Raw genomic sequence first — 11,304 nt, 5'->3', positions numbered from 1 at the left:
TTGATGATGATGGTCTGGTGACGCAGTGTCACATGCAAACATACCAGTTTGTCAGCAGCTGGGCAGCTACAACAACTTCCGCATTCCTCATGATCCCTCAAGGAATCGCTTTTGTCTCAGCCCTCTCCCACACATTTCAAATATCGGTGTCATGGATAATGTTTTAAAAGCTCATAAACCGTACACTGCCCAGAGTGTAAAGATACAACCTGAGGGGAGTCAGAAAGCTCCTCAGGGCAGTAACCCCGTACCTGCTGTGTTCAGCAGGCCTGGGTGAGGCTCAAAAAAATCAGGAATTAATGCCACAGCTGCTGCACCTAGCAATCCCTCCAGTGTAGATCAGCTCGCTAGAGTGAGTCTCCAATTATAATAAAGGGGTTTTGTTCATTTGAGCTAAATTGCTCTCATTAGTGGTGGACAAAAAGCCCTTTTTCTGGCCTGAGCACTGGCCACAGGTGTGTGGAGCACCATGCTACTCCCCATGTGTAAAGGTAAGGCCCCACCGGTTGTGGCCATGACAGCAAAGTCTATCTAAAATAAGCCACAGGCGGGTGCACGCCACACTCCACGTAATTGAATTTTTTGTCTCTCCTAGCAACCTTCCCTCAAGGCGAGGCAGAGGCAGATTGTGGCGGGAAAACCTCCCCCGCGTCGGGCCCGTCGCCGTCGCCGGGCCGAAGCCGAGCGCCAGCCTGGGAAGGTGCTGCCGGGTGATTGGCTCGGGCGCTCGCGGGCCGAGCCACGATTGGCTCAGGCCGCACGGAGGGGGCCCTCGATTGGCGGGGCTAGCTGCCCGCCGTCCCGCCCACCCCCGCGCCGCAGCGCCTTGTTGAGGTCGCGCGGTGCGCACGGGGATTGGGCCAGGCCGGGCCGGGCCACGCCTTGCTGCGCTCTGATTGGCTCGGCCGGAACGGCGGCACCTGCTCCTCGGCGCCCGCCGGCGTCCGGCGCGCATGCGCGGCCGGCGGTGCTCAGGGAGCCGCGGCCGGGTTTGGCTAACGGGCCGCGGAGGGGACCTCGCTGCCGGTAAATCCGCGGGCAGGGGCTGGGGTGGACCGGCTGCCGCTGCGGCCGCCTCTCGTCCCACGCCGGTGGGATGCTCTGTGCGTTGCGGTGTTTGATAACTAGGGCGGGGGGGAGAGCGGCGGCCGCCTGGGCCCGCGGCGGCGGGAGGGTGCGTGGGGGCCCCCTGCAGCGCCCGTCCCCTTCCCGGCAGGTGCGAGGGCGGGTGTCCGCCGGCGCTCCGCGTGTGGTGGTGGGTCAGCGGCCGTGTGGGGGCTCCTCGCGTTACTGGCAGCTCGGGAGGGCGGGAAGCGCGAGCCTGGGCTGTGGGCGCCTCCGGCTCGGCCGCCCCTCCCGGCCGGTGGCCCCGGCGGTGGGTTTTGGGGGAGCCTCGTCGGAGGAGCGCGGCCCCCGTGGCTACGCGGGGCGGGGGCAGCTGGAGGGGGGTGCTCCGGCGTCGGCCGGTCCTCCTTTCGCGGTGTTCTGAAAAGCCGTCCTCCTATAAAAATGCGGGAAGCGGGTTCGTGCTGAGCACTGCCTGAACGCCGAACGGCCGCTGGACTCAAACTCTTTTTGTTTTTTTGTTGTTTGTTTTTCAAATTGGAAAAACAGCCTCTTCCCGGAGCTTTCACTCAGATTAACTAGTAACGAAATAGCTTGAGTAATGGTTAAATTACACATTCATTTCAGTACAATGTTTTTAACGCTTCATCAAAAGATAGGAAAGTACAATTTTCACACAAAATAAAAAGTTGTGTAAGAACTCCTGGATGCTTTTCATGGAGCAGTTTGAGCTCGATGTGTCTTTGGTCAGGTTGATGCCAGTGCAACTCTGTGGGTGAGGAGTAAGGCAGCACGTGGTTATGGGTGGAACAAGGGGGGTGTGTGGGGGGAAAACCCCACTTTCTGTTGCCCTGGATGGAATTGGTGCTTGGCCGTAGGAAAAGCCCCTGTGTTGGTACCGGATGCAGGAGCTTTAGACCTGAGTGAGAAAGGCTGTTAATGGCAGTGATACTCCCTTCTGTTTGAGAACACAGAACTCGGAGAGAGTTTCGTGAAAAAGGCATGACCCTCTTCAGAGCCCAGGGAAAAGTTCTGAAAGATCCTGACCTCTGGTTAGATCTGCATCAAGTGGAATAACAGTGCCGTTAATTTAATGGGTAGAATATGCAACAGACATGGTGCAGAGGTCTGAAGATTTGACATGCTTGCGCTGTGCAACCACCTGCAGAAATCAAATCGTTCTGGTGGGAAGAGACCCCAGGAGGTCTCTACTCCAATCTGCTGCTCTCGGCAGGGTCAGCTTGGAGGCCAGTTCAGGTTGCTCAGAGCTTTATCTCGTTGGTCTTGGAAAACCCCAAGGACTGAGACTGGGTGGCCTGTACCGCTGCTTGCCTGCCTTCATGGGGGAAAAAAAATTCTAATACTCAGAATGTTCTTTCAGTTTATGCTTGTTGTCTTTCCTAAATACTAGTACGTGTCTCAGAAACAGTGGCTCGTTGCTTTAGGTGCAATATTATGCTGATGTTGCAGCACTGTTGCTGGTCCCAAGAGCATGCTTTGCAATAGTACTGCTGGCTCACATGTCTCTTCTGATGCATAGATGTGTGGTAGTTACCCATGTTCCCATGGTAAAGTGTGATCAAGATGTGCAAAAATTAAGTTTAAAATTACGGATCTGAACTTATATATATATATGACAGAATTGTCAGTGTATTTATCTAGAGAAAGCTGAATATAGGCTGCCCATCCCAAAAGGAACAATTGGGAAGCCTGTTTTGGAGGTGAATTATTACTGGATGAATTTCTGTGACTCAACTTCTATGATTACATCTTTTCAAACTGAAGAACGGTTATCCAGTTCTCTCATGAGTCATACTATACCTATATCACATTCCTGATTGAAGCTACTGTCAAGATGTATGGCTTTACAATTACCTATTTGCAGTAGCTCCCTGAAGGGTGGTTTGTAAACATGTTCAGTGTTTGTGTGAGTGCCATAGACTGGAATAACTTAATTTGTTCTGCTGAGGAACTTTTAACAGTGGGGATCCTTTTGGCATGTTTTTATGGACACCTTGAGTAAAGAATAAGAAGTTTTTCAGAGGTCTTCATGTGTTAATTAGGAAAGTTCAGTAGGTTTTAAAGACAATTAAATGTGTAGTGTGAAGTTCTATTTTGAGAGCAGAAACTCTTCTTCAGCTTAGTTGAAAGATTTATTTTACATTCTCAGACTGTAGTGCTGGCAGAGTTCACAAAAGTAAAAGATGTAATGGTCTTGTTTAAAACCATCTTTGCCTGGCAATTGAGTGATAACTGTAATTGTTCTTGATAACATATTTCAGTGTTTCTGGGATTATTCTAAAAGTGTGTCAAAAAGTCAAAGATCAAAAGGGTGCCTTCTCTTCTTGGAGGGAAAATTAAGAGATATAATTGAAGACTGAATGAAATTAGGAATGTCCTAGGCTAGGATCGGGGGATAGTGATAAGACTTGTCATGAAGTGAAAGCATTAGGAGTTCTGGGAGTGAAGTGCATGGAAAGGTGAGTACTAGTCGGATTTCTTGGATGCCCTTGCTAGTCTGAGTATGGGACAAAAGTGGATGCAGCTAATTACAGTAAAATTGTGGCTACGTAAGTGAAAGGCATTTTGGATCGTATGCAAAATACACCTGAAATGTATTGACAAAGAAACATGTATCTCCATCTGCTTTAGGAGAAGAGGGGCAGATGATCTGCGTGACAAACTAGCTGAAGTAAGGTAGGCAAGTTTTATACTGAAAAAGCAAGTTTAATACCTGATTAATAAATGCCACTTTAGCTAAGAGCTAAGGAGTCCCGGAAGGTATTGATACGAAATTGGTCAGCGGTTTGTCCTAATACAATGATAAACAAGAAAATGGGGGTGGTGAAAAGAAGTGTGACAGCCTCCAGACAAAGGTGTTCAAAAGTACGCCAAAAGATTGAATGTTCACATATGATAAACTGAATGACTTTAAATCTTCAGGGCAAGATTATTTTAAGTTCTAGAATTGGCCAGGGAAGTCTATGAATTAACAATATCTGTAGTTTTTAACTAAAATTAAAAAAAACCCCAAAAAACAAAAACCACAAAAACCCCAAAAAACCCTAGTAAAACTTGCAGATAACTTCTGAGATGTATCACTGTAATAACTGAGAAAAGAGGGCACTATAGACTCCAGCAAAATGCATGGCATGGTGAAAAATGCTGCAAAGAATGACATGGACTCTGGATAATAGTGGGGGAGCAAAAAAAGAATGGTAACATAATTAATGTCGTTTTGTGGGAAATTGGTGTTTGTCCCAAGAAGGGAGGCATTTGATGATTTCCTAATCTTGATGTGTAATCTTGGTGTGTGAAACACTTCCTTGCAATACTTCTGGGTTTTGGCTCTAAATATAATCAGTGCAGTCAATATTGAACTAATAGATTTTAAAAGGAATAAGGAAAAAATAATTTGATTTGCTTTCTGACATTTGTAGTACAGTCATACAGGGATGTGGGGGTTTTTAGCCCTGATACTGTTTGATCTCTGTATGTGTTACTTGATATAACTTGCAGGTGTTATAAACTGAATGATGAATAATTATTGTTGTGATTCTAATGTTTGAATTGCTTAGCAAATCTGACAAAGCCAGGAAGAAAGAGACTCACAGTTCCAGTATAAGGTGGTATCTTGAATTGCTGGAATATTTAGGGTTGTAGTGGTAAACAATTTAATCTCTAGAGTGATGATGTGACTAAGAAGGTTTCTGCTTTCTCAGATGCAGAAAGCACCTCAGTAGCAGAATATTTAATATGATTAGTAGTGGCTAGAAGTAATGCAAGGTTTGAGAATGTCTTACAATAGCAAACTAAATATCAGTATTTGCCTTTCTTTTTAAACTTACTATGGATAGAAATTAGTAAGAACCAAAGGATAAATACCTGTGCAGTGTTATCTAGAATCTATTTTCCTTCTATTTCCAAATTCAGGCAAAAGCATTTTTGGTAAGACCATTGAGTAAACTTGCGTAAGCATATGCTTGATAGTACACTGCCTCAAACCACTGCATACTCTTCATACAAAACTGGGTTTGTATATGTTACAGGTGTGAAGCAAAAAATACTGGACACAATCTACTCTTTTTTTTCAGCAGATTAGATTGAGAGGCTGGGGTAGGTACCTGCTATTGATACTAACACACAGATTAAAGATTTTTCAGGTTTCCCTGAAATTAGAAAAATATTTACATTTAAGCTTAAACTTTTGTGCTTACTGGGTAATTTTGAAACAGAAATATTTTCTGAAACAATCTTATACTTTCTTTTGACACTTACAGATGGAGTTGATATAAACTCCGCACTCATCTAAATGTAGGCAGTGGAAGGAAAGCCAAATACAAATGAGTAATTCTGGTGATGGGTAATAATACATCCTAAATTTATCAGTTGTCTTTTCCCTAATGAAAGGGATGTTACTTTTTGTTGCACTGTAGAGACTGATTAAATTTTATTAGTTGTTCAGATTGTTAAGGAATGAGAAAAATGAAAGCGGTCTTAGTTCTTAAAAACGCTGTGGGAATACAATGGAAGATTGGTGATGAGGACTGTAAACATGCTCAAGTGACTTGCAGCTGGGTTGTCAAAAAATACATATATCATACTAGTTGTTGATTAGCCTTGTGTGCTTGATGGGTAGGATGTCTGCGTTTAGGTAACACAGGCCTGTGAGAGACTTGGAGGCACCTTATTGAACATCCTTGAGATTTCTGCCCTGCTTTAGGAAAGATAAAAGCACAGGGGAAAAGTACACCTGCAAAAATCCCTGATAGATACAGGTGAAAGCAGCAGGTTCGAGGTCTTTCCTTTCTTCCCTTTCTGTCTAGCAAGGACCAAGTGCCTGTGTGCTTCTGCCCAGGTGCTGCTGAGATCTCCCAGGTTGTGAGATAACGAGAATAAATTTACTCTTTGCATTTAATCTGTGGTTTTGTGATTGTTCTTTCATCCTGCCCGTGCAAATGGTTATATACTGCAGTCAAATTCTTGCTAGATTTGTGGCCTGGCAAGATAAGGGAACAGGCCACAAGCACTTCCATAGGAACAGCAGGAAGAGAAAAAGAGTCTGAGCCAGGGCTGTGTAGTAAGAAATTTTTCAAATTAAGATATAGCACTTTACTAAAATACTATAGTGACAATAATTTATGATATTTATTTCTTACTATTTTAATGCACTACTTCTTTTGTAGATAAAGTCTGGGGTAAAATTGAAATAGTATAGATAATATCCTTGCAATGATATTTAAAATCTAAAACTTTCAGTTCTTCAGATAACCAGGATGCACTTCCAGTGGGACTGGCTGTGCTTAGGTGTTCTGATAATTAGCTCAGTGACTGCAGAAACTGAAAACGAAGAAACTCTGGATGTAGATGTTGAAGTGGAGGATTTTGACAAGCAGTCTCAAGAAGCTGATATTGACAGAGATACGTCTTCCTTAGGGGTAAGCTTGCAGAAGTCTTTATTTAAAGCTTGTTTAATTATAAGATATATGGTTATAACTAGTAGACAAATCTGTGGACAAATGCTTTTAAAAAAGAGTTAACACGCAGTTGACTACTGAGTGGGGTGTCAGACCCACCAGTCTGAGTTTTTCAGTTGCTGTGTGTGAGATGTAGGACAAGCTTAATGAATGATTCTACTATGCCAAAGTGTAAAATCAGATCTCCTGCCTGTGGTAGATAGTCACGAAGAAAGTTTTGCTAGTCTGTACTTCAATCTAGATACAGAACCTTTTGTTGTAAGTCCTAACCTGAGATTTCTAGAGAAGAAAGCAGAAAGCATCTTGGTCTTACTGAGATTTTGACTTTAGACCACTTTTGTGATTTCATTCATCACAGCTGCCCTTTGACACCATCTTTATTCCCAGAAAATCTTTCTGCATTTGTTATGCTGTACTTCATAATAGATGTGGGCAATATTCATAAATTGTTTTTTCAACTTTTTACTGTGTAGCCCAACTGTAATGTGCTAAGTAGACAGGAAAACTGAAGAGTGGAAAACATGTATAGAAAGAAGTAGAGAGGAAGCAGAGAATTGGTGCAAGTTCTGTATTTTTTCTGGATTTTTGTTACACACAAGATGTGTGACTACTTAAGTTATGAGCTTTGAACACAGGAAGCAATTTTTAAAATTTACAGATGTGAAATTGCTTACTGTTGGAGAGATGCACCCAAACTGTAGAAATGGTGGGGCGGGTGCACAGGTGGGCGGGAAGGTGTTTTATGCTGCTAGATGTTTCTAATGAACAAAATCTGGTGATCTCTGGGTGGACTACTTCTGGAGGTATGATGGTGTATCTCAGATTTATGTTAGAGCGTGTATCTGTATGTGTCTTCTAGATTGTGTACCAGACTCCTAAGCCAACTGGGGAAGTGTATTTTACAGAAACCTTTGATGGAGTATTGGCCGGGTAAGTTTATGCCTTAAAACTATACACTTCTACTTTCAGCAGTTTAACTTCTAGTGGCAGGACTTTTTTTGTATTCATTTTTCTGCTAGTATCTTTATAAAAATTAATTTTTACAGGGGTTAGAATTGGGAAGGCTGGTAATGCTTGCTCCAGATGCATCATAATGTTAAGTCAGGCAGTTAACATTTCGGGTATGTTGCTATTTTTTGTCTTTTAAGGAAGCTTTTAATAAACTCTGGGTTAATGGACATTAAGAAAAATAGTATTATGTAAGGATTTGGCCAGCTGAGTTTAACTAGCTGCAAGGTGAATTGTGTAGCCATTACACTGCAGTCACAAACTCTTTCTTCCTCTTGACATGCGCTTAGGTGTGTGTAGGAAGGCAGCGCCTTCAGCGTTATAGATAAAACCTCTATTGGGGAAGGCATTTTTTAGCAGATATTTTATTAATTTATTGTACTGCCTCCCATACTCAATAAGAGTTAGGTATTTATGAGACTACTGAAGTGTTCCTAGGTAGTTTGACCTTACTGCACTGAAATTTTAGAAAAATGTTCAGGTTTATCTCAGTTCTTAAGCCAGAAATTTTTACAAGTTTTCTTCCAACAGTATAGCGGTGTAAGGTGTAACTGTTACTGGGTGTTGCTCAATGAAAAGGTGTGTATTGTGAGCTATAGTCAGTTGCCACCAACGCACTGTCAGTAAGAGTGAATATAATTTATTTCTGGAATAGACTTGGCTTTCAGTCCTCTTTCTAGCTCAGATGTGTAAAGGGTGTAGAATATCAAAGAAAATCAATTGAGTACCAAATGTTGTCTGCATGATCACTGACTTTTCTTTTTTGAATAAAGCCAGGTTGGCATACTGTCACTGGCTCAAGTTAAGTAAGCATGCATCCAGGCAGAACCTGTGAATGCAGTAGAAATCTCTTTAGTAAGATCTGGTGTGATGAGTTGTTAGAGTACTTTGTTGTTATGAGAAAAGGTTTTAAAATGTGAAAGTAAGTCTCTGGTTTTTAATGACAAATCAGGTCTTGTTACTGGTATATTTCTTTCCTGTATACTTTGGTGCTCTGGAACAAAAGGGCTATCTCCTGATTTGTGAAGAATTGTGAAAAAAGGTGTTTTCATATGTTACTAAAATTGATTGGAAAAAAACCCTCTCCTGTGAAAAGCCAGAGAGGTGAAAGGAGAGGCAATAGGATATGTTCATTATGGTAGAACTTAAAGCTACCTGTTTTTTACTTCCTGTGAGAAGTCTGAGATCCAGTTACTGTAGGAGTGAGGTTATATCATCATAAGACATATTGAGGGTGCACAATTTAAACTGTAAACAAAATAACATGGTAGCTGACACCAGTAACTTTTGTAAGAGTGAATCTTCCTTCCTTTTTCCAATTGTTTCTATACTGTTCTCTTCTGTAGAGTTACAGGGAACTTCAGGCCACTGAACATTAATCTGTCATTACTCACATTTTTGTTCATTCATATTTTCTTATTTTTTGTTACATATTTAGACCAAATGTAGAAGGAAAATAAGTTAAGCTCCCGTCTTCAGTGTATCACTTGTCTTAATGATACATCACTTCTGAATGTTAAGAAGTGCAGTACAAAAGCCGTACCAATGATGACAGGAAAAATTATTAAATAGAAGAGGTGATAATGGTTGTTAAAAAAAAAAAGAAAACCAAACAACTGAAAAACTTGACTAACAAATGCAAAAACTTAACTGGGATACTTGAATGATATAATTCATCCCAACTTCTAGCTTTCTGAGATCTGTTCAAAGATTAGCTTGTCTTCCTACTAAATCTAATATTCAAAGCTGTAGCTACAATGCTTGGGATTTTTTGGTCTAGCTGTACATAATTTACATAAGAGTAACAAATATGGAATGAAGATACGTGAGAAAATAAGCAGCATGTTGCCTTTCTTCCCTAAAATTGAGAAAAAGAGTACATATAAATAGACTGAGTAAATCGCCAGAATAGAGTAGCTTTTTTGAGAATGGACTTTGAAAATCTTCTGCACGACTTGTAGAGATGTTTTATTTCCTCATTGGTCTTTCTCCTGGTAGACCAAGGATCTAATGATGCCATTTATATTGTGGAGCTTTTCCAGCATCTCTGTTAACAGTGAACAAATCTGACTGAAATTCAAGCAGAAAAGATACTCATCCCTGAAATAGTCCATGCAGAGGATAGTTCAGAATGAATGAAAATAGTTCTTTGCAGAATTAATCATAAGAATGTAGTATTTTACGTGATAGAATGAAGAGTTCAGTGGCACTGTTGGCTTAAGATATTGCTGTGCAGGGCTCGGAATAGAACCACTGTATGAGCAGATGAGGGTGGATTGCCCTTTTTTCTGCCCCCCCTTTTTTTTTTCCTCCTCCAAATCAACACTTTGTGTGTAGGGTATGTGCACATCTTTTTGGTAAAATCAATTTGGTAAACTGAGTTTGCCTTCTTCATAGTATCAAGAAGATCAGGAATTTGCTTTGTTGGGATCCCCTACGTGCAGTATGTCTGGAATCTGTTCAGTGCATAATTGCATTTGTCATTTGGACACTTGTCCCTCTTCCTTTTGTCCTCTGCTGTGCATGTGTACTGTTATGGTCAGATAGTGTTAAGGTTTCTTTGGGTGATTTTTTTTTTTCCTTGTCATATTGAAGGTTTTACACTCAAACCTTGCTATTTTCTGTGTATCTTTGACGTTATATGCTTACATAATACTCTAACATTTTGCCAAACTTAGCTTGTATAAAAACCTGAAGTTTATTCAGAATATTTGAATTACTTTATAGAGTTATAATTGTATATTCGTTTACATGCTTAGGAAGTATTTTGAAATGCTATATTAGACTAACTTATTTTAATTTTTCTCTTCATGTTCTTTGAACTACACACAGTTCCATGATGCTGACTGTCAAAATCATTATCACAGGTTCGCAGCCTAGAAGCAAAAGCTGGTTTTACTGTGCTTATTAAATAATACAGCTGTGCACAGATAGTTCAATGACTGGTACACTTTTTGATTTAGGTGGGTGTTGTCTAAAACCAAGAAGGAAGACACAGATGATAACATTGCTAAATATGATGGTAAGCAGTTTTAATGTTAACTTCCACTATATAGTTTCTGATGTTCTGTTGCTCTTTGAGGAATAGCTACCCCTTACACTGAACTTAGCTTTGAAAACCTAGATGACTTAGGTCAAAAATGGTAGTTTATATAATGACTGTTATCCTGACACTGAGATGTGAAATGTTGCTCATTGGGTTACTTAGCATGAGGATAATTTTTTTGTCATCCCAACAATCTATTGCAGCAAATGATACTAGAACACCTTCTGGCACCTGAACACTCAGTATTGATGGTTTATCAATAGTGCTTCCTGAGAACTACTTTCTATGAAATTGTGTCAGAGATTTACCACTTCAATTTCAGTTGTTAAACGTGTTTCTAAAGCAGCATGTTCCTACTGATTTGTGACTTGGTCTCCCAGGCTAGTCTCTGAAACAAAAAAAGTTAAACTGAATGATGTTTTTCTTTTAAAATACTTTTTCAGGTTTTCTGTGTTTGAATGTAGGGTTCTCCAGTGGTTCTTGTACAGTTTATTCCTACAGTAGTCTAAAAATAATTTGGAAAGTAATAATGAAGAAGTTGTTTAGATGGTTTTTATCATTGGGGTTTGCATTTGACTTATAAATTCCTAGGCTAGCATTGCCTGCGTGAATGTAACTTTAAACCATTTGACAAATGTGTGATGTGTGGCAATAATTTTGCAACCTGAATTTATTTCATTCAAGAGAAAGTGGGGAAAACAGAAGAAG

General features: G+C 41.0%; 1 protein-coding gene across 4 annotated transcripts in view; it reads left to right on the top strand.

Moving 5' to 3' along the window:
• Positions 1-918: 918 nt before the first annotated feature.
• CLGN (calmegin) overlaps positions 919-11,304 on the top strand; it is a 32,329-nt gene continuing 21,943 nt past the window's right edge. For 2 of the 4 annotated variants that reach the window (XM_074867349.1, XM_074867348.1), the window contains exons 1-4: positions 919-1,026; positions 6,325-6,503; positions 7,402-7,472; positions 10,514-10,572. In XM_074867349.1, the coding sequence (XP_074723450.1) occupies positions 954-1,026; positions 6,325-6,503; positions 7,402-7,472; positions 10,514-10,572 (382 nt within the window). In that variant the 5' untranslated portion in view covers positions 919-953. Of the gene's footprint in view, positions 1,027-3,717; positions 3,763-5,155; positions 5,182-6,324; positions 6,504-7,401; positions 7,473-10,513; positions 10,573-11,304 lie in introns of those variants that run through there. The other 2 variants (XM_074867350.1, XM_074867351.1) reach the window with 2 other exon arrangements.

Source organism: Strix uralensis, chromosome 4, assembly GCF_047716275.1.
Source record: "Strix uralensis isolate ZFMK-TIS-50842 chromosome 4, bStrUra1, whole genome shotgun sequence".
Classification (NCBI taxonomy): Eukaryota; Metazoa; Chordata; class Aves; order Strigiformes; family Strigidae; genus Strix; species Strix uralensis.
Note: the sequence above shows the minus strand (reverse complement) of the source record. Positions and strands in the feature narration are given on the sequence as shown.